This window comes from Lepidochelys olivacea (genome assembly GCF_965140295.1).
Source record: "Lepidochelys olivacea isolate rLepOli2 genome assembly, chromosome: 3".
Classification (NCBI taxonomy): domain Eukaryota; kingdom Metazoa; phylum Chordata; order Testudines; family Cheloniidae; genus Lepidochelys; species Lepidochelys olivacea.
Window position 1 is genome coordinate 157,355,401 of NC_140413.1, and position 27,156 is coordinate 157,382,556.

The 27,156-nt window shown below is 44.1% G+C and overlaps 1 protein-coding gene across 1 annotated transcript in view; it reads right to left on the reverse strand.

Moving 5' to 3' along the window:
- Window positions 1–27,156, reverse strand: part of GALNT14 (polypeptide N-acetylgalactosaminyltransferase 14) — a 183,325-nt gene that overhangs the window by 24,459 nt on the left and 131,710 nt on the right. Inside the window, exons 4-9 of the mRNA XM_084625285.1 lie at window positions 24,416–24,483; window positions 21,468–21,533; window positions 18,689–18,810; window positions 11,037–11,124; window positions 8,768–8,852; window positions 6,648–6,751 (exon numbers count right to left, since the gene is read on the reverse strand). Of these exons, the coding sequence (XP_084481411.1) occupies window positions 6,648–6,751; window positions 8,768–8,852; window positions 11,037–11,124; window positions 18,689–18,810; window positions 21,468–21,533; window positions 24,416–24,483 (533 nt within the window). The remainder of the gene's footprint in view (window positions 1–6,647; window positions 6,752–8,767; window positions 8,853–11,036; window positions 11,125–18,688; window positions 18,811–21,467; window positions 21,534–24,415; window positions 24,484–27,156) is intronic.

The window sequence follows — 27,156 nt, forward strand, 5'->3', positions numbered from 1 at the left end:
ATTCACTGACAAAAAGCTCAGGAACAAAGTTTCAAACCAGTTTGGGCACTGACAACATCCCCAAAGGCCTCCCTCTAATCTGAATGCAGATTCCAACTTGCTTTTGTTTTCGATGGAGTCTGGCAGTCCCCTGTGGCTGTCAATCGCACTGCCACAAAGCAGCGGAGCTCAGTTGTTAATGCTGAAATAAACCACGGCTGCAGTGCTACATCGTATTCCGAGGGCTCCATCTAATTAGGAAGAAGAGTAAATCACCAAAGGGCTGAATTGTATTTCACTGCAAACATAATGAAAGGAACAGTCAGTCATTCCAGTCCTGCAAAATGCACCACAAGATCCTGATTTCCCAGTCACTTACCCTGAAGCCAGTGGAGTTGCTCTGGCGCAAGTGAGATCAGACTCTGGCCCCATGAATGCTTGGAGCAGGGGAGATTCTTTTCTGTCACAGCTGGAAGGTGAGCAGCGATGTGACTAGGACTCTGAGGGGCATGCTCTGACCTCCCTCAGTGGGGCTGTGTAGAGGTGCGAGCAGGAGCTAACCTCACGTAGCTGGAGGCACAAGTTCACCGCTTTGGTGTCACTACGTTAATCTGTTTGGTCCATTTTGTGTCGTATTGCTTTCCCTTTTACACACAAGCTGTCGTCTTGCTTCTCAGCTACCTCGTGTCTGAGTGCTCCCAGCTTGCTGACTGAGCAGTCGCTGCCTGTTACGAAGGGTCAGACACACCACCATTGCTGTAGGGAGAAGCCAACTTTCCCTCTCTGGGCCAGTGAGACTCACTGTGGTCCAAGTGGGGTTTCCACCCTGCCTACCCTCATGAACTCCGCTGATGGAGAATACAAAAGGACAATTATTGCTGCTATTACACCAGTGCCCAGAAGCTGCACCCGAGACCAGGGCCCCTGTGTGCTAGGCCCTGTATATACACACAGTCAGAAACATTCCCTGCCACAAAGAGTTGACAGGAGGCCCAGCGAGATGAAGTGGCTTGTAGTCCAAGGTCACGCTGCAGGTTAGTGGTAGAACTGGGAACCAAACCCAGGTCTCCTGCCAGTCCAGGGCCTTCCATAAAGAGTGTCTCCTCCACCCTCCATGATCATAATCCAAGCTTGGCCAATGTCACTTGTTTTTGCACTTCATGGCACCCCTGCAACTCTTGTCTGGCTTAATCTAGCAGTGAGATGGGCAAGCCCCATGGCTAGCAAAACTTGGGTCTGTTACAGTTTGCACCTTGGTTAAATACTGCCTGGGGGCTCCATGACCATGGCTGCCCTCTGATACTGGGAAGATAAGAACAAGCCGTTATCAGGACCAGCCTCAAAGGGAACTTTGTTGATAATGAAAACAGCCAGCAACATAACATAGGTTAGAACAATGTATAAGGGGTGTAAACCCTCATGCTTCAGGGCATGAGCCAACTGCTAACTGATGTGTTGGGAAGAAACTTCTCCTACAGGCAGGTTATTCCATAATAGTCCATTTTGGTCCCTTCCTGGAATGAGGACACCAGACTAGATGGACCACACATCTGATCCAGCATGGCACGTCCTACATTTATGTTTCGTTTTCTTTGCAAAGACATGTTTTAGACAATTAATCCAAGAGGGAGAAAGGGGCTCACTGCGGCTTTTTGTGATTAATTTTTTCAGACAGCAGTGCAAGAAAGAGCAGATGCTGCAAGTCAGACCATTGGCAAGAAATTCTCTCTCTCACACAGACACTTTACATTGCAAGAAAGAAATAAAATACTTTAGAGAAATAGTGTATGGAAGACAACAATAGCTCTAAACAATGGATGGGATTATTACAAAACACAAGCATCTGTTCCTATGGATCCCTGACAGCGTTGCTACATCTGTTAAGACAGGATTTTTTTTTTGTTGCTAGCCACACTCCCCAGAGGTGCTGAAGTATTAAAACCAGCTTAAGATCTGTCTCCCTGTCATCAAGTGCCTCGTTCTTCTCTCATGGCTGCAAGCCTACTGGATCCGATCTGCAGCATCATTACAGCTGCAAACAGAAACAAGCCCAGCCAGATCTAGCTGTCTGATATCATAAACAGGGATGGTATATCACCTATTTGACCTCTCCATCAAGGCTCACAGCTAGGAGCTCCCCAAAGGACAGGTGCTAACACAGCAGGAAGAGGTGGATTTAGATGACTAGAAACACAGGGCCCGAAATCCACTTGTCATCAAACTATATAGGGCAGTTGTGCTCAACCTTTTCTATGTTGGGACCTCTTTTCCATCTTGCCAAGGTTTAGCTGAGAACCTCTCTCCGATTTAGCAGTATAGTCATGGAAAGGTTGTCACAGCCTTCTGATGATTGTTTTTTCATAGATTCATAGATTCCAAGACTCAAAGGGACCACTGTGATCATCTAGTCTGACCTCCTGTATAACACAAAATAATTCCTAGAGCAGAACTTTTAGAAAAACTTCCCATCTTGATTCAAAAGCTGGCAGTGATGGAGAATCCACCATGATCTTCGGTAAATTGTTCCATTGATTAGTTTAAAAATGTACCTCTTATTTCCAGTTTGCATTTGTCTAGCTTCAACTTCCAGCCATGTTTTACCTTGCTCTGCTAGACTGAAGAGCCCATTATTAAATATTTGTGCCCCATGTCGACACTGATGGCCTGTAATAAAGCAACCCCTTACCGTTTCTTTCTTAAGGTAAATAGATTGAGAATCTTGACTCTATCACTATACAGCATAAAAGAAAAGGAGTACTTGTGGCACCTTAGAGACTAACAAATTTATTTGAGCATAAGCTTTCGTGAGCTACAGCTCACTTCATCGGATGCATTCAGTGGAAAATACAGTGGGGAGACTTATATACACAGAGAACATGAAACAATGTGTGTTACCATACACACTGTAAGGAGAGTGATCAGGTAAGGTGAGCTATTACCAGCAGGAGAGCGGTGAGGAAAAAACCTTTTGTAGTGATAATCAAGGTGGGCCATTTCCAGCAGTTGACAAGAACATCTGAGGAACAGTGGCGGGGCAGGGGGGGTGTGTTAAACATGGGGAAATAGTTTTACTTTGTGTAATGACCCATCCACTCCCAGTCTTTATTCAAGCCTAAGTTAATTGTATCCAGTTTGCAAATTAATTCCAATTCAGCAGTCTCTCGTTGGAGTCTGTTTTTGAAGTTTTTTTGTTGAAGAATTGCCACTTTTAGGTCTGTAATCGAGTGACCAAAGAGATTGAAGTGTTCTCCAACTGGTTTTTGAATGTTATAATTCTTGACGTCTGATTTGTGTCCATTTATTCTTTTACGTAGTGACTGTCCAGTTTGACCAATGTACATGGCAGAGGGGCATTGCTGGCACATGATGGAATATATCACATTGGTAGATGTGCAGGTGAATGAGCAAGAATTCAAAAGTGGCAATTCTTCAACAAAAAAAACTTCAAAAACAGACTCCAACGAGAGACTGCTGAATTGGAATTAATTTGCAAACTGGATACAATTAACTTAGGCTTGAATAAAGACTGGGAGAGGATGGGTTGTTACATAAAGAAAAACTATTTACCCATGTTTATTCCCCCTCACACACACACACTGTTCCTCACACATTCTTGTTAACTGCTGGAAATGGCCCACCTTGATTATCATTACAAAAGGTTCTCTCCCTCCAACGCTCCCCTCCCCCACCCCGCTCTCCTGCTGGTAACAGCTCACTTTACCTGATCACTCTCCTTACAGTGTGTATGGTAACACCCATTGTTTCGTGTTCTCTGTGTATATAAATCTCCCCACTGTATTTTCCACTGAATGCATCCGATGAAGTGAGCTGTAGCTCATGAAAGCTTATGCTCAAATACATTTATTAGTCTCTAATGTTGCCACAAGTACTCCTTTTCTTTTTGCTGATACAGACTAACACGGCTGCTACTCTGAAAACTATACAGCATGTTTTCTAATCCTTCATTCATTCTTGTGGCTCTTCTTGGGAACACTCTCCAATTTATTAACATCCTTTTTGAATTGTGAGCACAGAACTGGACCCAGTGTTCCTGCAGTGACTGCACCAGTGCCAAACACAGAGGTAAAATAACCTCTCTGCTCCTACTCAAGATTCCCATTTATGCATCCCAGGATCGCATTAGCTGTTTTGGCCACGGCATTGCACTGGGAGCTCAGGGTCAGCTGAATATCCATCATGACCTCTTAATCTTTTTCAGAGTCGCTGCTTCCCAGGATAGAGTCCCCCACCCTGTAAGTATGGCCTAGATTCTTTGTTCCTAGATATACAGATTTACATTTAGCTGTATTATTGTTTGCTTGCACCCAGTTTCCCAAGTGATCCAGATCACTCTGAATCAGTGACCTGTCCTCTTCAATTTTACCACCATCACAATGTTTGTGTCACTGGCAAACTTTATCAGTCATGATTTAATGTCTTTTTCCAGATCATTATTCAAAATGTTAAATAGTGCTGGGCCAAGAACTGATCCCTGTGGATTTATAGTTTATAAATTTACAGTTTATATTTAGATTTACAGTTATATTTTGAGACTTATCAGTTAGCCAGTTTTTAATCCAATTAATGTGTGCCATGTTAATTTTTTATTGTTCTAGATTTTTAAATCAAAATGTTGTGCAGTATCAAGTCAATTACATCAACACTATTACCACTTTTATCAACCAAACTTGTAATCTCATAAAAAAAATACCGATTTAGTTTGACAGGATCCATTTTCCATAAACACACATTGATTTGCATTAATTATATTACCCTCCTTTAATTCTTTATTAATCAAGTCCTGTATCAGCTGCTCTATTATCTTGCCTGGGATGGCTGACAGGCTTATAACTACCCAGGTCATCCCATTTACACTTTTAAAAAATTGGGACACTATTAGCTTTGTTTCAGTCTTCTGAAACTTTCACATTTCTCCAAGACTTCTTGAAAATCAACATTAACAATCCAGCAAGCTTCTGAGCTAGCTCTTTTAAAACTCTTGAATAGAAGTTAACTGGACCTGATGATTCACAAATGTCTCATTTTAGTAGCTGCTAGTAACATTCTCCAGAGACACTGATGGAATGGAAAGTGTGTGATCATCACCATATGATGAAACTATATCATCTGTTTTGCCTCAAATACAGAACAGAAATAGTTTTGAATGATTCTGCCTTTTCTGCATTATTATTGACCATTCTATCATTTCCATCTATTAGTGGACCAATACCATTGTCAGGATTCTTTTTGTTCCTAATATATTTTAAAATATCTCCTTATTGTCCTTAACTCTGCTGGCCACATATTCATCCTTGTATCCCTTGGCTTCCCTGCTTCTGATTTATATTCATTATTGTCAACTTTCCCTTTCTTCAATTTGTTCTATATTATTCTTTTATTTTTTTTACAGATGTCTTCCATTCCCCTCTAAATCAGTTTGGTCTTTTAACCAGTAAAACCTCCTTCCTTGATTGTGGCTTTTGGGGCCTCTAGTAAGGTGTTCTTAAATGATTCCCAATTATCATTCAAATTTTTCTGATAAATTCTTCATCCCAGCTGATTTGGCTCATAATTGTTTTCAGCTTTGTGAACCTGGCCTCCTTAAAGCACTCTCTACATATTACTGATCTGCACTTTATGTGGCTTGCACATTACAAATGTTATCAAATCATGATCCCGGGTAGCTAAGCTGTTTGCAACCCCCCTGCCCCTTCGAGAACACCTGAGCTAATATTTCAGGCATGCTGCAAATTCAGGCAGGTATTACTGCATCCATTCACATTTTCAAGGTGATGTCTGTGAACGTAAGAGCTAGAAACATAGTTGGATGTTTTAAAGAAAAAAGAAAGAATGAGAGGGAATGGGAGATTACTGGCAGTGCCCCAGTAACATGTTCACAATCACCAGGTTGAGACTCTTTGGTTTAGTGTATTTAGCAGCACTGTATCTATCACCATGGAGGAGATGGAGTACTATAGACCAATAATGGCAGCCTTGTCAGTGTTGGAGCACTTTGAGACATTGAAACGCTCCCATACTTGCACAGGATACAGATGAAAATAACTAGGGGAAACCATTCAGAGCATTTAGAGTGAACCCAGTATTAGTCAGACACTACTTGAGAGCATGGGTGGTGCATGGAACCCCCCTACCTCCGTTCAGGGAAGCTAGCCCCCAGCCCCACCCCTTCCGTTAGAGGCCCCACCTCTACCTTGCCCCTTCTGCCCTCCTCCCCCACCAGAGCCCAGAGCCCCTCACTACAGCTGGGAGAGCCCCGCCCCAACTCTGGAGTGCCGGCCCGCCCCAGCCCCAGGTGGCCCCAGCTCCGGAGCACCAGCCGGCCCCAGCCCAGCCAGCCGGTCCGAGCACCCGCCCTAGGTGCCCCGAGTCCTAGGCCACCAGCCAGCTCTCCCTAGCCCCAGCCCTCTTCGGGGGGGAGAGGCTAAGCAAGGGCAGGAAGAGGAGCAGCCTGGTCTGGGACCATGAGGGAAGACTGGGATGTAGAAGGGGGCCTCGGGATGGAGTGTGGGTGGGGCCATGCCTGGCTGTTTCGGGATGCTTAGCCTCCCCTGGCCTATGATACCCACCAGCCATGCTTGAAAGGAAGAGCCAGCCCCATCTCTTGGAAGGATGAAGATCCCCACGTCCCTGCAACAACAGAGACTCACCAAAGTTCTCCCCACCCCAGATGTCCATGGCAGTGTCGTACTTCCCCAGGTGGTTGAACCAGGTTTTGTCGATCACAAAGAGCCCCCCTGCAATGATTGGAGTCCTGCAGAGATACAAAGGGAAGAGGGGACAAGCCCTTACTCAAACACTGGAGTAGAACCTGAGATGCACAGTAAGCCACCTCCTTTCTCTTCCTATTCTGCTTTCAGAGCGATATATCTGTGAATCTTCCTATCATCCCGAAACAAGGACACATGTCTCAACATGGCAGAGCCATTTAACTGGCTGGCTTGGTATTTTTCTATCGATCATAAACTGCCCGGCACTTAAAAACAGGTTAATGCACACATTAACACAACTCCTATGAGCCCAGAGTTCACAGCCCTTATTGTACGCTTCATAACCAAAAATGCACTTAGCACTTGGGGGTTATTTACATGGCATGACCTAAATGGCCTTTGTGCCAGGAGAGATCTTATTAGGAACACCACTGTAACAGGGAGAGGAAGCCTGTGCCTATTCAACAGGGGATTTTTAAAAGCCATCACTGTGAGTTTGATCTAGAATTTCTCAAACTAGGGGTCCCGACCCAAAAGGAGGTCACAAGACTATTGCAGGGGGGTCACGAGAGCGGTGGCTGCTGGCTGGATGCCCAGCTCTGAAGGCACCACCACAGTCACCAGAAGCAGCGCAGAAGTAAGGGTGGCATGGTGGGGGGCAGTTTGCCCCTTTTTAGGGGGGGGTCGTCACAGCCTGAAATATTTTCAAAGGGGTTCTCAGCAAAAAAAGTTTGAGAACCCCTGGTTTGATCTTTATTTCCAAACAGGGCTACTTTTTGCCTTCTGGATGAGCTGAGGTTATCAAAGAGAAGTCATGTGGAGGGGTTGGAGAGAGAGAGAGGAGGATCATTTTAGGAGTATCACCCATTCGATGGGGCAGGCCCCATGCCTACGAGCCTGTGCCACATCCTGCAAACATGTACAATTAAGATGCATTGGATTTGTCTCGGGTCTCATGATCTCTCTGCACCGCGAGGGGGCTCCAATTGTTTATGCAGGCAGGACAATCATGAAAATGAGATGGGGCACCGGGAGATGAACATGAGCTCATTACAAGAACCAGGACAAGAAGCAGCAAGATTTGGTTCCCCATGATGTGTGTCCTCTGCATCATTTCTGGAGCTCTGAGCTTTCACCACCACATTCCCTGTTCCATGCTTCATGTCACAACAACGACATTTCTGTTCAAGGACCGGACAAAATACCAGCCAACATCATACCTTAGCCAGCAATAAGGGGTGAATAAGGTGAGGCACTCCCTCCAACCCAAGGGATGAGGTCAGATTTTTTTCTCTTCCTGATTTGATTAACTCTCCTGAGATTCATCACTCACTTCCTATTACCTTCAGACTTGCTGTCCGCCCCTTAGGCAGCTTAGAAGGGCAAGGCTGGTTGGGAATGCATGATCTGGATCACTTGCTTTCATCAAGGGTTTCACCCTTTTTCAGGGATTCCTCTTGTTCTTGGGTAAAATATGAGTTGTGAGAAGTAAAGTAAGAGTCTTTGTTGGGGGAAGAAGGGTCTCGTTCACAGGCTGGAAGAACTAGGAGCCTTCACCTATTTTTACTTAGCCTTTTGGGGTGGGGGAATCATTTGGAGCCCTTAGGCACTACCTTATTACAATAATAATAATAATTGTGACCCTGAGTTGTAAAACCCAAAGTAAACTGGAACTCAGGACAGACCCATGAGACTCAGGATTGTTATGGGGCGGGTGGGAGTACCTATCCGTCTCCTCCATGGTGCCATATGTGTTAAACCAGGTCCCTAATTAGGTACTTAGATTTCCTTCTGGACCAGCTAAATAGAACCATGTGCTGTATCTACAGAATTGGGCAATATCTCCAGTCAGGGTCAGATCCATAGCCGGTGAAGTCAACGGAAAGACTCCCGTAGACTTCAGTGGGCTTTGAGTCTAGTCCTTAGTGTGCAAATTTCCCAGCAAGTGAAAAGGGGAAAATCAGACAAGGCCCTGGACACAGTCTGGCTGGCACCAACTTCCACAGAAGAAAGCCCTCCATACACCCCAGTTTTCCCCCCTCTGCTGCCCTGCTACTTACTTAATGGGTTCTGTAGGGTCAATTCGTTTGGCTTTCTGCTCTGGGGAAAGCTGCTCCCATTTGAAATGTAGACTCCAGTCAAACCCTAAAAACAAAGTATAGAAGGACCATGGCGAAATTGGAGATGGACATAAACCAGGAGGTCACCAAACCCATCCCCTAGCCAGCACAAAATTGTTTCTGATTCTTCCATTTTAAATGACCCAGATAATGGGTCTGCAGCCAGTTCTCTGAGGAGACGATTCCAGTGTCTAACACATTTAAATATTACAAACAAAAAACTACATGAAAGGAGAGCTACAGTTGCAATGTCCAGCACTCAAAAAAGTCAGAAAGTGCCAGAACAAAGGTGGCCTGTAAAGCCTTAATTCAGCACCCTTGTGCGTATGCATTAGGATACAGTCTTTAACTTATGTGAGCACACACTATCGTTTTCACAGGAGCCCTGCCTCATTCAGTGAACAGAACGGACAGGGCTCAGTTGATGATCAGCAATATAATATTTCATTTTACCATCATCGTTCAACATATGGGCCCATGGCCTTATTTATTTATTTATTTATTTCCTCATGGGCTTTTCGGTTGTGCTCATCACTGTAATACCTGAGGGTTCACAAGCATTGGCGAATTTATCTTCACAACCCCCCTACAGGATGATGGGGTGACACTATCCTCATTTTACGGATGGGAAACTGAGGCATGGAGGCATTAAGGTCCAAAGTGTACATTAACTCTGGGTGCCCTGTTTGAGAGACGTAGGGCCTGATTTTTCAGAGTACTCAGCATTACACAGTGTTTTGAATGTTCAAAGCACAACTCCTGTCGACTTCAGTTGCATTTGTGAGTGCTCAACACACCTGCAGATGAAAACAGGCGCCAAAAATTGAGGAACACACAAGTAGTGACCATCTCTGAAAAGTCTACTTTAAGTGCCTGTTGCAGCATCACACAGGAACTCTGTGGCAGGCATAGAACCCAATTCTCCTAGAGGCATTCAACTGCCTAAACCCCAAGACTCTCCCCTCCCTTTCTGCAGTCCCCTGCCTCATTCACTACCCACCTTTCAACTCTGCAACAAGTGAAACAGGGGCCCTCAAACAAAAGCCTCTTTTGCTGCACAGCCTGGTTCATTCTCTAAGCATGTAGGAAATGTCGCATGTTCTGGGGCTTCTAGACAGAGAGGTGCAGAGCACAAAGGGGCACAGAGACAGGAATCTCAGAGAACCAGCAAGTTTGCACTGAGGTCGAAACTAGAGACTGCCTCATCTGCTGGGCCCCCATCTTGAGAAGGAGGATCAAAGATTGTAGCAAAGAGGCAATGAGCCAAGCCTGTCTGAACTTGAAGAATGGCTTTGGTTCTGTTTATAGAACTGTATAAATTGCCATACCAGAACACATTCATGGTTCATCTAGCCCAGTTACCCTTTCTGCAGAGGCTATAGAGACTGGACTTCAGTATGGGCCATGTCTCCTCTGGCACAAACCTGTTAATCTGTCATTAGTCTCATAATAGATTCCATTTGCCTCTGTGTTAAAACCACCAGACAACCAAGCTTGGCTGATAGTCTCTGCACAGAGCATTAGCTGGCACTTTCTAGAGAAATCCAAGGACATGAGTAAAAAACTCCAGGGGTGCGTGCTACACAAGAAACAAGGAGAGGAGCCACTCTTTCTCTCAGAGTAATCAGAGAACAGCATTCTCCAGGGAGGGAAGAGTCATCTTGCCATTTAGCAGAGGGAAGTCATATTTCAGGGCCTGATTCTTCACTGTGTCACTTTGGTTTTACACTGGCATATCTCTGGAGTGACACAATGGGGAAATCAGGCGACCAGAAATGTGCAAAGCTCAGAAGGGGACTTCAGCTAACAACCCACTTATAGCTGTGGAGATATGTATGGCAATACTATCCCTCTATATCCCTCCCCTTCCATGACACCTGGTTTTCTCTGCTGCTAGGGGTTAGCTTAGATGGGATACTTCCTCCGCATGGCCACTGCACCCTAGTAAGGAATTCCATTCCCTCAAGTCAGTGGTATGAAGGGCCAGTCTAGCCTTGCAAACTGATAGAGGGGGAAACAGGGTATTTTTAGTGTGCTTGCAGAAAACAGCTATGTATACAGAGCATTATAAATAATCCTTACAGTAGGGAGCTCCGACTCAGTGCCTCCTTCACACTGAGTCAGCCACTTCCCTCTGCCAGTGTCTGCTGAGCATAGTACCTCACAGATCAGCATCACCCAACAGGGAGTGAGCACAATACACACTCACCTCCTCTCAGGTCCGAGGAAGCGGCCACATAGGCAAAAGTGTCCAAGTTGATGATGTCGATAACTGGACTGACCACGCGGGTTGGATCCTGAGAACAAGGAACAAAACAACTCATGACTTTTGACCTGGTGTAGCTTCTCCTCAGAAGCCAGTTCAGTAGCAGGGTGGTGGGAAAACCTGTCTTATGGGCAAAGTTGTGAGGAAGCTGGTTTGCCACTGAGGTCTGGAGTCCTCTACTGATCCACAGGACAGACAAGTCAAGGGGATGGCCAAATTCTTAGCTGTGTTCACTGGCTGGAACTCCTGGTGTCAATCCAGTTTCTTGTGGACCGGTGTCCATATCACAAAAGCAACCCTCTAGATAACTTGTTGGCTGTCTTATCAGAAAGGCTAAGGATTGAATGGAAGCATCCGCTCAGACACTCTCATCCCTGGAGGACAAAGTTGAGGATACACTACCAGGGTGGTGTGTGGGGAAGCTTATACTTCCCCTATTATGAACAGAGGACTTAGTCTCCAAGGCTGTCAAGCCAGCATCTTTCACTAGCTCTAAATTCTCTCACAAAGAAACCCGGACTGCATAGGGTGTGGGTGGGTTTTACACCAAACTTGGCTCAAGAATCTCTAGCTGAGTACAAAACTCCATCTTTCTTTTACAAATTCATCAATTTATTCCCCCACCGCCTCCTTTCAATTCTTTTTATTGAATTTTAGAAGTTAAGCCACAAGCAAGAAATTTAAAGAATAGACAAAACAAAGCCAGCCAGCCAGTTAAAACATATAGAAAAACACTACATATAAATCCGCAAAATTACCATACAGCACTGCTTTTGTCAAAGGAGGGGAAGGGGTTAAAGAATGAAATGATGTTAAATATTTGGTACTAGTGATTTAATTATCTTCTTGTTATAGGAAAAGAGATTATACAAACAGTTAGGGACAAAAATATCTACAGGAGGATGAGATTCTGACAGCTTTGACTGGTCTCTTATCTTCCCTTTTCTTTTCAAAAATCCCGAACTCCAATTATAGCTCAAACTTCAAGCTTTTCCCCTCACCAGATCAAATCGCTTTTCACAGACATGCAGACGAATGCATCTTAGCACATGCAGGCTTGCTCTCTCACTCTGGGAGAAGATTTTGTTTTAGAAATCAGTCCTAAAAAATAGGAGCTATGTTCTGGTGCAGTCACAGAACAAAGGAGCTGAGCACTGAAAGTCGTGCTGCTCAGCCATATTGGGGACTCAGGTTTTATAAATCGGAATGACAATTCTTGGCATTTCTATGACATTGTCTATCTGAGAATCTCAAAACACTTGTATGGACATCATAACACCCATGTCAGGTCAGTAAATATTGTTATTCCCATATGGTAGATGGAGAAACGGGGGCACAAGATATTAAAGACTGTGACACTCTGTACCTCAAAGGAGCACCTTGGAACCCCCATATTCACCACTGCCATATAATTATGATATATTTTGTACAAAGTATACCTTGTGAGGATCATTTTGAAAGTCTTGATTTGTTGAACATAATATCCTGTTGGATTGTACGTACTATCATTGTATGTGAAGTTATGAAGTATTGCTAAATATGCTACTGAAATATGCTGTGAGATTGGGAGATTCCCACAGCCAGCCTTTAAGTTGCAACAAAGGAGGGCACAGACAGCATTAATGGCCCATCAAGAAGAATCAACTATCCCAGAGACTTCTCAGAGAAGGCACATACACAATGGAGCTGCCTGACCCCACCTCACAGCTAGGATCTTTCTAGCAGCTGGAAGAAGGTATAAAAAGAGAGGCAGTGAGATCACTTGGCTTCTTCACCTCCCCATCTCAACACCTGGAAAATCATCTGGAAAGAAAAGACTTGGAACTAGGGAGATTGGTCCCAGGCTGTAAGGGGGTCCAGTCTGTGTACTGAGGAACTGTAAGCTGACTGTGCCATCTGTTAAAGTGGGACTGTTTGATTCAAATCTTCCGTAGTCTAAGTTAGAAGTAGACTGAGAATTTATTTTTGTTTCTTAGATAACCAGTTTTGATCTCTATGCCTGCTACTTATAATAACTTAAAATCTGTCTTTCTGTAGTTAAGAAATCTGTTTTATATTTTACCTGAAACAGTGTGTTTTGGTTGAAGTGCTTAGGAAATCTCAGCTCATGTTAACAGGGGCTGTTGCACATGCACTACCCTTTTGTCGGTGCGGCAAACAAGTTCATGCATTTACACTGGCCAGGCTTCTGATCAGGGCAAGACGGTACAGTTCTGGGGCATAAGGCTGGAGCTGAAGGGAATTGGCTGGAGCTTCTCCATTGATAGTTCATGAGATGCTGGGAGATCATTCATGTCACTCAGTTGGGCATGTCCCTGCCTGTGGATGGCTGTGTAAGTGCAGTGCCTATCAGAGGCTTGTACCTTGGCATCAGCATCACAGTGAGAGAGGCAGCCCAGGTTGGTGGGACAGAGGGCTTTGCGGACCCACGGTCCAGGTTGCACCTTGGGGACCCTGTCACAAAGTCCTGCTCCTGATTAAGTCAATGGCAAAACTCTCAATCATTACAATGGGAGGAAGACTGATCCCTAAGTGGCTTGACCAAAGTCAGTGCACAGAACGCAGACACCCAGACTTGTGTCTGAACCCCAAGATCACCCTTCCCCTCAAACAGCATACCTTTTTGCTGGAAGCTTTTCTACCTCCTCAGCATGATGAGCTTTTGAAATTGATTGAAAAATCCTTAATGTAAGAATCCAACTAATACAGAACAGAAAGCCAAATAAGTGACCCCAGAGATTAGCGCTTTGCTCTAGGGATGGTCGGGAATTTTTTTTTCCCATCCCATGAATATTTTTTTGATGCATTCAACATTTTTCCTATAACAAATGAAGACAAAAAGTCAAAATCTAACAAATACAACCCCCAAAATTGTTTTTTTCATTTGAGGTCAATAGAAACATTTTGTCATATTTAATTTCGATTTCACCTTTTTCTCTTTGTTTAACCTTTTTTTTTTTTCCAGTCTCTGTAGCTTAAATTTCTAAATGAAAAGTTGTTTCGAACCAGAAAACTGGATGTTTTAATTTTTAAAACGTCAAAATGAAACATTTCGATGATTTTGAAACCTTTGGTCTGAACATTTTTCAAGTCAGGAGAGTCGCTGAACCTGCCCCTGTTTCACGAAACATTTTGGGTTTGATGAATTGGAGTTTTCAACCAAAAAAAAAAAAAAAGCTAATGGAAAATGTCCCCACCAGCTCTACTCTGCACTATGAAATGAGAGATCTCTGCCAATTTCTCAGTTCTGATTTCTGGACGGCTGAACCAGCAAGAGGCTGAAGAGAGGGTGTGTCAAGGTTGCTTTCTCGTGACCCTTCTGGTTGACCCAAAGAATGGCACTGATGAGCTCAAACTACAGTCACACTCACTGGCTGAAGGAAGGTCTCCATGAGATGGGGCAAAAGGATTTAAACCCAGGATGGAGAGGAAATCAGAGGATACTGTATATGAAACTTATGTTGAGGGGGAATGACTATGTATGTTAACATTTTACCATGAGCAACTTGCTCATGAATGCATTTAGAGAGCCATAATTCATGCCCACGTTGGATTCTACTCATCCTCATTACAAAGCAAAGATTCTTACAAGAAAATCCCCACGAACATTCTCTGCGTTTCTCAGCGGAGAGAAATACAGCAGGGATTTTAGCTTTCAGTGACATACTTAGAATCTCTGTGCCTCAGTGGCCACATCTATACAGCAGGGAAAATGATCTTACACAGCGTGCACAAAGGGCTTTGAGATCCTGAAAAGAAAGGCACTTCTTATAAGTATAGTTACTATTTTATTTATAGCCAACTTTTACTTTAGTCAGTTTCACCTTCTGGCTCTCACATGGCTAGCACAATGCTGCACTGTTGGGGCTCCAAAAATGTCAAGAGCATGTTTACCTCTAGCCCCCCCCATATTCTCAAATTCTTAATTAGAATTTTCAAAAATTCATGAACGGATTTCTACTGATCTTGTTGTCACACAGACTAAATTACATCTGCAAGTCAACCATGCCTTGTCCCTTTAGAATGTTCTTAAAAATCAAATCAAATATTTCAATGGAAAAGGAAACGTATTCCAGCTATTCGGGGCTACAACCACCGATGTTGACCTCCCATTCGTTCAAATGGTTAGCAGGAAGGCAGAAAGAAAAGGAGTACTTGTGGCACCTTAGAGCTGTAGCTCACGAAAGCTTATGCTCAAATAAATTGGTTAGTCTCTAAGGTGCCACAAGTCCTCCTTTTCTTTCTGCGAATACAGACTAACACGGCTGCTACTCTGAAACCAGGAAGGCAGTGGGCATCCTTCTCCCTTTGAGAGAGACTCCCATGCAAAGTTATAGCTTAACATCCCACCTTAGAGCTCTCTCCACAGACTGGGAGAACATGCAAAACTGTCAGGGGCTTCAGCTGGAAGCGGAACACCATTCGCTGGCTCATTATAGTGGCATTAGCAAAAGCCAATTTTCAGGTGAGCTGATTAAGATTGATTCTTACTGTAAAAATGCCTTAGGCTTGATAATTACATTTTAAGAACAGTTATTCAGTTGAAATAAATGGGTAATGGTTTTAGATATACCTCTACAAGTAAAAACGAGAGACCATGGGCTTACACGTTTGCAGTCGTAAACAGTCTTGGAACATGTGCACGCTCTCTCTCTCTCTGATACACACACACCCCCCCCCCTCCTTTTATTTTGACATTTGCCGAACACCCAGAAACCTGCCTGAACCGCTGCTTTGCCCAATGAAAAATGGGAAGTGACATGCAGAGTGGAATGGTACTGGGAGCGAAGTCAGATTCATTTTGGGCCAGTCATTCTTCATTTGCTCGAGACTTCCATTTTATTACCACAAATACCATTCCTGCCAGTAACAGAGCAAGAAGAGACTTTTTATGTAACATTAATTCCCACTGTAAAAGAACATGGCAGGGAATTGGCCGGTTGTCTTTCCAGCACCTGCCCAAAGGTGGCAGCAGTAACATTTCATACAGTTCAGTGATCAGTATCTTAACCCCGATGTAAAGGACGGAGGCAATGAGCCAGGTAACAAGGACACTAATGGACGGGGGTCAGGGACCCCTCGGACCTTTAAAAAATTTCTCTCAAGGGTCACATTTAAAAAAAAAAAAGATATATTTTCAAAAATACCCTCCAATCCTGGCCTGTAGTACTGCCTACCCCTCCACCCCCACTACCCTTTGATATTCCAGAACTAGGTCCCCACCCAGCTCTGAGGTGCACCTCAATCCTGACTGAAGCACCACCTACAGTTCTATTTCTGTGCACCCCAGACACCTTTCCTCTAATGCAGCTCCATCCTGACCCACAGCACTGCCTGCTGTTCCAGCCCTGGGCTCCCCACACACAGCTCGGTCTATGCCCTTCACTCCTGACCTGCCACAACCCCTGCTATTCCAATCTCAGACACCATGGAGTGCATCGACCATGCCTAGATGGTGGCTTAGCAAGCTGGGGGAAACGTCCACTAGGAAGTAGGACGGACCCACTATGGTGGCTTTGTCCTAAAGTAGGATTTAAATCCAGGTCACCATAAGTGGGGAACCTGTCGGTGGATTAAGCTGCTGAGCCTTTTTCTAGCTCTTTAAAGTCCTACTTCACAGTGATCTCACTTGGCCCAAAATGTCAGCAACACTCTTCAACAATGTCCCTGTCAACTTCTAGGGAGTGACTGAACCCAGGTCCTCTGCAGCATGGCCAGCAGGGAGTGCGAACCACAGAGCCAGCTTCTACTTCAAACCATGCACATATTTAAAATACAATTACAAATCAGAAGTTAGCAGAGGTGAGGGTTGGCTTTAATGTTACATTCAAACCATGCTCCTGCCGCTCTGTTGTAATGAAACTCCTCCGGCTTTGCTGCATCTGCCATCCACATTCATCCATCACATCGACTCTGAGCATGAACTACGGGCCCCAGCGCTGCAAGGGAAATGCAGTCCTGACTGCCACCCTGCTCGCTTTCACTCTGCCAGAACACATCAGCGGAAATGATGCTGTTGCTCGAGTTGAAACGCAGGGCGGAGTTGGCTGGGGTAGGGAAATGTGGTGGTGGGAGGAGTGTTAAAAGGCCATTCCCAGAGTGAAAAACAATCAGTGAAATAAACGTTAGTGGAAGACCCGGTACTGGGGCAGGTGAGAGCGGAGTCTTCATAATAAGTAAGTGTCATTGTGATTACATCAGTATTTATTAGATGTATTTTAGTGCCACCTTCAGTCAGAGATTGGGACCCCGTTGGGGTAGGAATTGCACAAACACAGTAAAAAGGCCTGACCCTGAGAGCTCACAGGTTAGGAAGTTAACTTGGACCCGTGCCCCCACCAAGTCACCGGGCTTTCAAGTGGAACAGCATAGGTTTGTGACAAGGGGCAAGGCAGGTAAGAGACAAGGGGCAAGATTATGGCAAAACAAGCCCATTTTTACATAATATTATGACCTCAGACAAGGTATTTCACCCCTATATGTGCCAGTTCCCCAAAGATATGTTCATATATTTAATAATAAAATATACAAATAACTGTTTTAATCATGAATAACAGTATTTACTAGAAAAAAAAAACTTGTGGGACCATAGAGACTAACATTTATTTGGGCATAAGCTTTTGTGAGCTAAAACCCACTTCATCGGATGCATGCATTGGAAAATACAGTAGGAAGATATATATACACAGAGAACATTTACTAGGAGAGACACTTTCCTGATAATAGTAACAATAATGACCTTTCTATTGATCCTTAAACACTTATCTTCCAAGCACAGCTAACCACGCAACTAGTTAAAATCTGCATGTGATACCCCTGAGAGGTGCATACGTATAATTATCTCCATTTTACAGAGGGGGAAATTCAGGCACAGCAAAGTCCAAGGTCACAGGAGTCAGTGGCAGAGCTAAGGAGTTCCTTGTTCCCAGACACTACACTGAACCCACAAGATCACGGCACCTTTTATTTGAATGACAAGGTGCTGTGGCGGGCAGGGCAAGAGGAGAGGTGTTTCTAGTGGAAGGAGAATATCATTGTCTGCTGCGAAATCAGCAGAATTTAAACCTATTAAATCCATTTATTAAAGCTTAATTAGCATGAAATTAAATTCAACCCTTATTCAAAGAGCCCTAAATCATCAGTACTGGGCATTTTTACATGAGCTTAATTGAAAAGTCCCTTTGGAGCAATGCCCACCTATTCCCCTGGCACCACTCAGCATTTGCCTCTCAGCAATTGCAACAGGGACCCAGGGGTCCAGCTAGCTTGATTTGCACACTGGCCAGTTCCTTGCCTCCTGTCTCTGCAATATACCCATCAACTGCTGGGACTGACTCACTATTGCACACCCAGGGTAATCTTTTTGACTACAGCAGCGGTACCTCAGGGATGAACTGGGCCAATGGGGATCCCCAATGGAGCAGGAGAGAGAGAGAGAAAACTCCAGGTACAAGCTAAAGAAAGGCAAGAGAGAGAAAACCTTGGCAGGTATCCCACTGAGGGTCAGCCCTGCACTTTCCATAAGAGAAGCTATTGGTGGATTTTACCAAGACCTATGCTAATTGAGTGGTGACCTGGTTTTCTGAGACACGTACCTCTTTGATCCTCTGCAGGAGAGGCAGCAGCCAGTCTTTATTCACCTCGCAGTGACTGTCTAGGAAGGTCAGAACTCCTGCCTGTGCCACGTCTGCCCCTCGGATTCGGGACCGGATCAAACCTGTTCAGATACACGCAAGCTCAGGTGCATCACAGATTGCATCCGTCTCTCTGTGCAGGGGATTAGTGGACTCCCCAGAAGCACATTCTACACACACAGAGAGGCCCCTTGAGCCCCAACCCATCCTCCATTCCACATGTGCATGCCTGGGTTTTGGTGTGAGCAAGCCACCTCCCTCATTTTCCAAGGTCATTAAAGTATTTAGGGTCATTTAGATTACTGATTTATGGAAATTACACCAATTCTTAATTAATGCAATTATTTCTGCTGCCACTTTCCTGGGGGAAAAGTGAGACTTAAAATGCTTCAGTAACCCCCACAGGTACAATAATCTAATATAGATTTAATTCAGCTTGGAATGTGCCTGTAACAACAGTGACAAAGGAGAGGGGAATTTGAACAAATATTTTATCACACCACCAACAACAACCCCCATCCATCCTCCGCCACAAAGAGTGAGTGGATCTCCTTAGTAAGTCTGTGGTTTCAGTCTGTACGTTCACTGGATCCACCAGCAGAGTTCCCACTTATGTCCATGGAAGCCAGGCGTGGGGATGGAGGACTGTCCATAACTGAAGTGTCAATCCATGCATAGGCCTCTCTCTCTCTAATCCCTAAAACTCATCTTGACTTCCCACTGCTGGCTCCATCTACTGACCCACTGATGTCTTGCCCCCTGTGGCATCAAAAGTCATTAGCTCAGGATGCTCAGCAGAAACATCTTTTATCAAGGAGGGGGACATCTCAAGTGCTGGTCCCAAGGAGCGACAAGCCTGCTGTGTCTATTATAATGCACTTACCCCACCTTACTGTTAGGAGATGTAGGAGGTGGATATTTGTGTGTGTGAGAAAGAGACAGAGGTAAATGCAGTGGGTGTATCTAGCTGTGATGCTACAGTCCATGGGGAACTACTCAGACACACAGATTTAGGGCTGGATTGTTTGGTTAATTTTTGATCTCTAAAGATGAACACAAAGCCCTCCTTCCACCAGTTACATCTCTCCACTGTCTCTGTGATATGTGGTATGTGGTATGTGATATCTACCATCCGTACTCCAGTCAAATGGCTCCTCCCCACTCATTCCTCCAGTACACTGCCCATTTGCCAGTTAGCAGCAGCATTAATAAAACGGATGGACCCTCCACAAACGGAAGGACCTGCATCTTGACCAAGGATAACTGACAGCACAAAATGGGGACACAAGAATGGAGGCAGTGCTGGAAAAGCACCATCCGTGGTAGTGGTGATGGGGTGAAAGGAGACAATAAGGAACTAAGGGACTCTGGGAAATAGAAGATCACAAAGGCAAGCAGCAGCATTGCAGGGACAGGCAGAAGGAGCCCATTGATAATTATGTTACAAGAACCTGGAGGAAAGGGACTGAGACATACCCCAAGAGTCCGAGCAAGAGCGAGAGACAGATAGAAGGCCAAACCCTGGAACCTGGGGCAACATGAGTGACTATGGGGTTTCCTGGGGATATCCTTGTGGACTGGAGAATGGAGGCTCCTCTCAGACTGCACTCTATAACTTCTATGGCAGCTCCAGGCTCTGTCATCTAGCTAGGGGCCTACCACCTCCACCACACCCTTGCCCCAACTGCCTACAGGCAGCATGCAAAGAGCCTCGATGGAGTATAACTCTGTGGTGTACAAGTGGATGTGACCCCTCTGGGCTGGGTTTCCAGATCCTGACTCCCTGCACACCAGCATCTGCAGCAGAATCCGTTTCCACTGGGTCAGGGCCCTCTGATGCCATGGAGGAGCGTATGTGTATGTGAAGTACGTGTGGTGGGGTGTCACAGTTTGGCTGGGAGAAAGACAGACAGAAATTCAGAAACAGATATAGAGAGAGGGCAAGTTTGTGATTCACTTACACCAGTGTCAATGCAGAGAACATCTCTGACATCAAAGGGGCCACTCAAGATTCACCCGAGTCTAACAGAGCAAATCCAGCCAAGCAGGAGAATACTCAGATAAACCCCCTCTACTCCCCATCCTCCCTATCTCCCCACTCCACAAAATCCCTATAGCTCATGCTTTTGGCTTGCTGCTAAAAACATTTTTTGATATTTGTGGGTTTTTTTTAATACTGTAAAGCGGCATTAGAAAATATCCATTTAGATTTTGGGGCTGGGTGGCAAAGTGTATCCAGAGGTCTGCAGCAATAGCCCCCTGGGGCATGCATTCATCCTCCTTACAGATCTTCTTAATCTTTAAAATATAATTAATTTATATTTTTTTTTAATTCCCATGGAGGCAGCAGGAGCTGATCTCGTCTGTTTCATTAGAACAAACAGCTTTAAAAAGAAGTCCCGGGGCTTTGTTTTGCCTTTTCTAATTTTCTGGCTAATAAGCTGCAGCTGAGCCTCATTGGATATCTTAACAGGTCCAATCTCTTTGAATGGGGGACGGGGGGACGGGGGAGATCCATTTTGATTCTCTGGCCCTTCTGAACATCTCTTTTTATTAGTGCTCTCACCCATCGGATCCAAAAGTCACTGATATTTGCAGAAGGCCGGCAGATCTCCCTGTGATCACATCACCTCAACACAGTCACTCCTGCCAACTCAACTGGGCATCCATCTCTCTTCCCACCTCCAGGAATTTCCCTGTCTCTCACCACCCACCCACCTGTGTCCTGACAGGATCTTACCTTCTCGTTGCCTGTTGCGCAAGCATTTCACCTTGGGTAACTTGCCCAGTAAATGGCAGTCGTCAGCTTTGGAAACACAAACAGAGGCACAGAACACATCAGTGTTGAGGCTATCACTTTCACCAGACATGGGCCTCACAGGGTAATTAAGAGGGCAGGAAGGGTTCTTTTTTTATGGGTGGCACATCAGATAGAAACTGGGCTTGATTTTGATCACACCCCTGTGTAAATCATGAGTGACTCTGCTGAAGTAAATGGACCAGTTACCTGGTTGATGTAAATCAGTCCATTTATTCCAATGGAGTTAGATGGATTTCCAAGGGCTGAGGATATGGCCCAATAGAATTACAATGTAAAATCAGTGGTCAAGGAGAATCAGGGCTTAGGTTGGATTCTGACCTTATTTACACTAGTGTAAATCTAGATAACCTGCCACATGAGTAAACCTGAAGAAGAGCTCTGTGTAGCTCAAAAGCTTGTCTCTTTCACCAACAGAAGTTGGTCTGATAAAAGATATTACCTCACCCTCATTGTGTCTCTGTTCCCTCATGAAGCAGAAAAACCCTTGGGTGGCCTAAAAGGCATGGCCGAGGTGAAAAGAAGGGATGAATGGAGCGCTACTGCACTCTGGCAATCTCAGCTGTAGAATGGCTCCTTGGGGGCTGTTGCAGCTGGGTGCAATGTAGAGCAGCCCTGAGGTTGCTCTAAGTTAGGCAGGCACCAAACTGACCTCTGATACGTAAAGAACTAAGAGGAGTGCAAAGGTGACTGACAGCCACCTTTGCTCCCTCTCCCCATCTTGTCCCACGTGGAGCTCTGATGCAGATGAAGATCTAGCCCAACAACTTTCCACTTTTAGGAAAGAAAGTGCCTTAATTTTTTTTCGCCAAATAAGTGTCATTTGTTTACTCTATCCCTCAAACATCACACCTATTCTCATCTCTTCCAGCAGACTGAAAAACTCCAGGTCTGGTTCGTATCTCAGTCACAATAGTTTCCCATCAGTGTAACTCCACTGATTTCAGTGGAGTTGCGCTTGATATAGAATATGATCCAAAACTCACTGAATTCAACAGGAGTCTTTCTGGTGACTTCAGTGGGCTTTGGATCAGGCTCTTATGCCAGTGTGAGATCAGAATCAGACCAGTTGTGCTTAATATGCACTTCAACCAGCCCTATTTATAGCCTTTGAGTGTTGGCAGGTAGAGAGTAAATTGCTTGGAAAATGGGTATAAGTGTATTTTACATCCTCCTTTTAGTTGCTTTTCTGCTACACCTGGCAGCCCCTTGGTGTGCAAGTTAAAGTGATGCAATGAGCATTCATTGCATCAATTAAACCTGTTCTCTTATTCACTTCACTCTACAGTCCTGATTCTCCACTCAATCACACCAGTGTAACACCAGTGGGCCTGATCCTCAGCTAGGGTCAATCGGCATAATTCCACTGAAGTCAATGCCTATTTACAGCAGCTGAGATCCGTCCCACTTCCTTCAATAGAGTGACACTGTGTAAAATGGGTGTAATGGAGGGAGACTCAGGTCCCATGTGTAATTTACAGCATCATTTTATGACACAGCTGTAGCTGGCTCACTATGCTACAAATGGTCACTGAGCAGATCTGAATCCACTCTCCCTTACACCAGTGAAAATCAGGAGTTACTCCTTTGAAGTGAGATTCTCCTCGCAGGTACAATGGTGCAAATCCAGAATAGCTCCACTTGAATCAAAAGGTGTTCTGGACTTACAGCAGTCTAACTGGCAATTAGATCTAGCCCAGTAGAACACCACCAGTGTAAAACTGGTGTGGGATCAGAATCAGGCCTACTGTGAACAGAAATGATTTTTTTGTTTCAATTAAAACAGATCCTCTCTTTTGGAATTTGAAATTCTCATGCAGCATTTGCAACCCCACTCTTTGTAGAAAGGGAAGTGTGAACTGTGGTTCAAAATCTTTAAAAAAACAAACAAAAAAAACCAAATTTCCTTCCTAACACCACCTTAGATTATTAAAACTGGTAGACTCTCTCACAGCTGTATTGATTTTGTATCATACAAACTACTTACATACTTTTTGGGCATGGAAAATGAAAACAGACCAGTCAGTTTTACTTCTGATTTTAGACAGTGACTTTCAGAGTCTCATGCACCAGTATCGTGCTGCAACATATGGGCTGCAAACTGAAGCTGGATGGGAATTTTTTGATTAAAGGTTTTTGGGTTGGAAAACGCTGATTCTTCAAAACCACAACATTTCAGGGGAAAGGGTCACTTATGATGAATTTCTTGTTTCGAAATTTTTTTGAAAAAAAAAATTTAAATGGTCTACACATCCCATTTGGAATTGTTTTTTGAAATCTCAAAAATTTTCACAGGCTGGAAAAATGGATTTCCCATCCAGTCCTACTGCAAACTCTGTATGGCAATGTTTATTTGTTTAAATAAAAAAAACTATTTCCATCAGAGGGTTTTTTTAAGCCAAAGACAACATGTGGATGTGGCTCTACTGACCCTTGGGTTTTCTCAGAGCTTCCTAGTACACAGCCTAAATTTTAGCCAGATTTTCAACCAATGTCCCTGCAGTGAATGGAAACCAGAAAATGAAACTGACTATAAACAGAAAATGAAACTGACCAGCCTCGTTGTACTGTCTATCCTGAGTTAAAGTACGAAAATTGAACAGACAGCATAAACAGGCAAATGAGATATACAAAGTTCTTCCAACTTAAAGAATCTGTCTCTAGTTCCACGCCCAGCCCCACACCCTCAAATCCCAAGCTCATTGCAAAGGGGGCTATATGGGAAAAGTAATACAGCTCCCATGTACTGCCATCACCCAACACAGGGCTATGTACTCCCCATCCCTTCGCTTATTCTGTCATCCCAACCCAGCACAGCCCCTGTGTGTGCAGTCTGTCTCCTAGTGGTTAGGATATGGAGAGTCACTTACGATCATTGCTGAAGTCATCCACTAATATGATTTCATGGACCAGGTACACAGGGGTGCGGTTTAAAACACTGAGGAATGAAAAGAGAAAGTCCATGATAGTACCTGAGTAGCTAAACAAGTTAGGAGATGGGGAAAGGTGGGAGCTGACCTTTGACAAGGAAAAAAAAAAAGGGCAGGTTTCCAGTACAGAGATAGACAATGGACGTGCCCGTGAAGCAATGTACAGGAAATCAGACCCCATGCATCAGATACCTGAAGTCACATCTAATTATTCTAAAGAGAGCAGAGTTCCTATTTCCCTCCCTTGCCCAGCCCTACAAAGCTTAGAAGAGATTTGCCATTAACCTCAATGGGAAGGGGGGAGATGTATGTTTAACAATATGCATATTACAAGCTAAGTTTCACATGGGAATGTACAACTCTTAAAATCCCTTCCCCTCCCCCGGAACTAATGTTAGGTTACTGGCAACAGGACCAACACATAGCAAAATTACCTGTCAAAAACCCATCTTTTCATACCTTACAGGCATGGGAGGAAAAGTCCTGTTTTTACTGTGAGCTGATTGTGTTTCAAAGACTGCAGAGAGGATAACAGCGGGTTTGTATCCTGGCTGTTTAATAAAAGAAAGAAGCTAGAGGTGATAGTTTAAACTCCCCTCCAGGAGTATAGTTATTGTGAAATGGGGATGAAAGCTACAATCTATTAATTATACCATCTACATGTTCTGTCAATAGAAATGCAGGGCCTAATTCTCTCCTCACTTACAGTAGTATAAACCGGTGAAGTCAATGGAATTATACTAGTGTAAAACCTGCCTATAGAAAAGGAGTCAGGCTTGACTTTTTGAAGGGGCATTGGCAGCTGATGGATTGATTGTTCATATAGAACAGGTGTAAGTCAATTATTTTTTGTCAAGGTTCAAATTTCTTGGTCAAGGTATAGTTAAAGTCCAGACTCTAGATAAAATAATAATAAAACCCCCAATCATAATATGTAAATAAAAAGATTTTAGGGTCCATTGGATGTTGTAGGTAGGTTACAGTCCTTAATACACAGGCTTTCCCTTTAAGCCTGGGGCCAGTCTCCTCAATTCAGGTCTTTGTCTTTTCAGCATTCTTGTTGCTTCCAGTGTAGGTGGGGAAAGAGAAAGGTAAAAGCATGATGTTATACTCTTAGTCCATGTCCCTGGAAAGACACTAGCCCAGGCATGTCTGGTGGGCCTTGCTGAGTCACAGGGTTGAGCACTCCCCATTGTGTGGTGCTTCTCTTACAGAATTGTAAATCCCTTGTTTACAGCTCCCCTGTGGATTAATGACAGGTTTCAGAGTAGCAGCCGTGTTAGTCTGTATTCGCAAAAAGAAAAGGAGGACTTGTGGCACCTTAGAGACTAACCAATTTATTAGAGCATAAGCTTTCGTGAGCTACAGCTCACTTCCTCAGATGCAAAGCCTGCTGCAGTTTCCACGATATGCATCTGAGGAAGTGAGCTGTAGCTCACGAAAGCTTATGCTCTAATAAATTGGTTAGTCTCTAAGGTGCCACAAGTCCTCCTTTTCTTTTTGTGGATTAATGGTCATTCAGTGCCCGATTGGGTGTGGATCACCTCCTTTGTTGTCAGTGGAGAACTAGCAATGGATGATTCCCAAACTTATAACATATTTCAGTAACAACCATACAGCAAAATTCCATAACTTCATACGCACTAATGATATGCATAATTTGACAGAACAATGGGTTTCAGCAGTTCATGTTTCCTATGATATTTTATATGGCATGCTTTGTATGAAATATATCATAATTACATGACAGGGGTGAATATGGGTTCCAGGGTGCTGCTTTGAGGTACAGAGTGTCACAGTAGGTTTGGCAGAATTTACACTTTTTATTCTGAGGGGATAAGATGGATGTTTATTTGTAAGCATATTTTTAGATTGTTATTGATTTAAATGTTCAGTTATGCAAAATTATGGGTTTTAAGCTTTTTTTATTTTTATCTATTTAAATTTTCACGGTTGCAGGAAATTATTGGGGGGCTTAGACAATCATTATTTAAAAACAGTAGATATTGAGATTCAAAAAGTTCAGGTTTTACAACCATTAAAACACAAATTGTCAACATCGCATGTCAACATATGCAAAGTAAACATCCTTAAATCAAAGTGTAATAAGTTGTCAAGCAGTGTTTTCTTCCTTTGCCTATTTGTAGATTTCAAATATAGATGGCAATATTTTTCTGTCTGTCTGTTTGTGTATGGTGAAATTGACGAGATAAAAATCAGGCCCCCTGTATTCATTACAATCTCCCTCTCACACACCACTCCTTTATTTCACACACACACACACACACACACACACACACACACACACACACACACACACACACTATAATTTCTTTACTCTCTGTCCCTTTCTGCTCTGCTCCCATCTTGTCTGTTCATTACACTTTGCCTCTCTTTCTCTGAGCCCTTTGCTGCAGTCTCTCCACCCTGACAACTGTTCAAGCTGAACGTTCAAACCCACAGTGTTCAAGTGAGTTCAGAATAAGTTCACCCCCTCTTAGGTGGCACAACATTATATGTGGAAGTGATGCCTTACCCCACCTTGTCCTTTATGGAGGGTCTGATACTGTGGGTTGCTGAGTACCCTCAACTCTCATTGAAATCAATGGGAGCTGGGGGTTACTCAACCCTGTACAGAATCAGGCCTTTGAATTGCACACAGCGAGCTAAATTCTGCAATC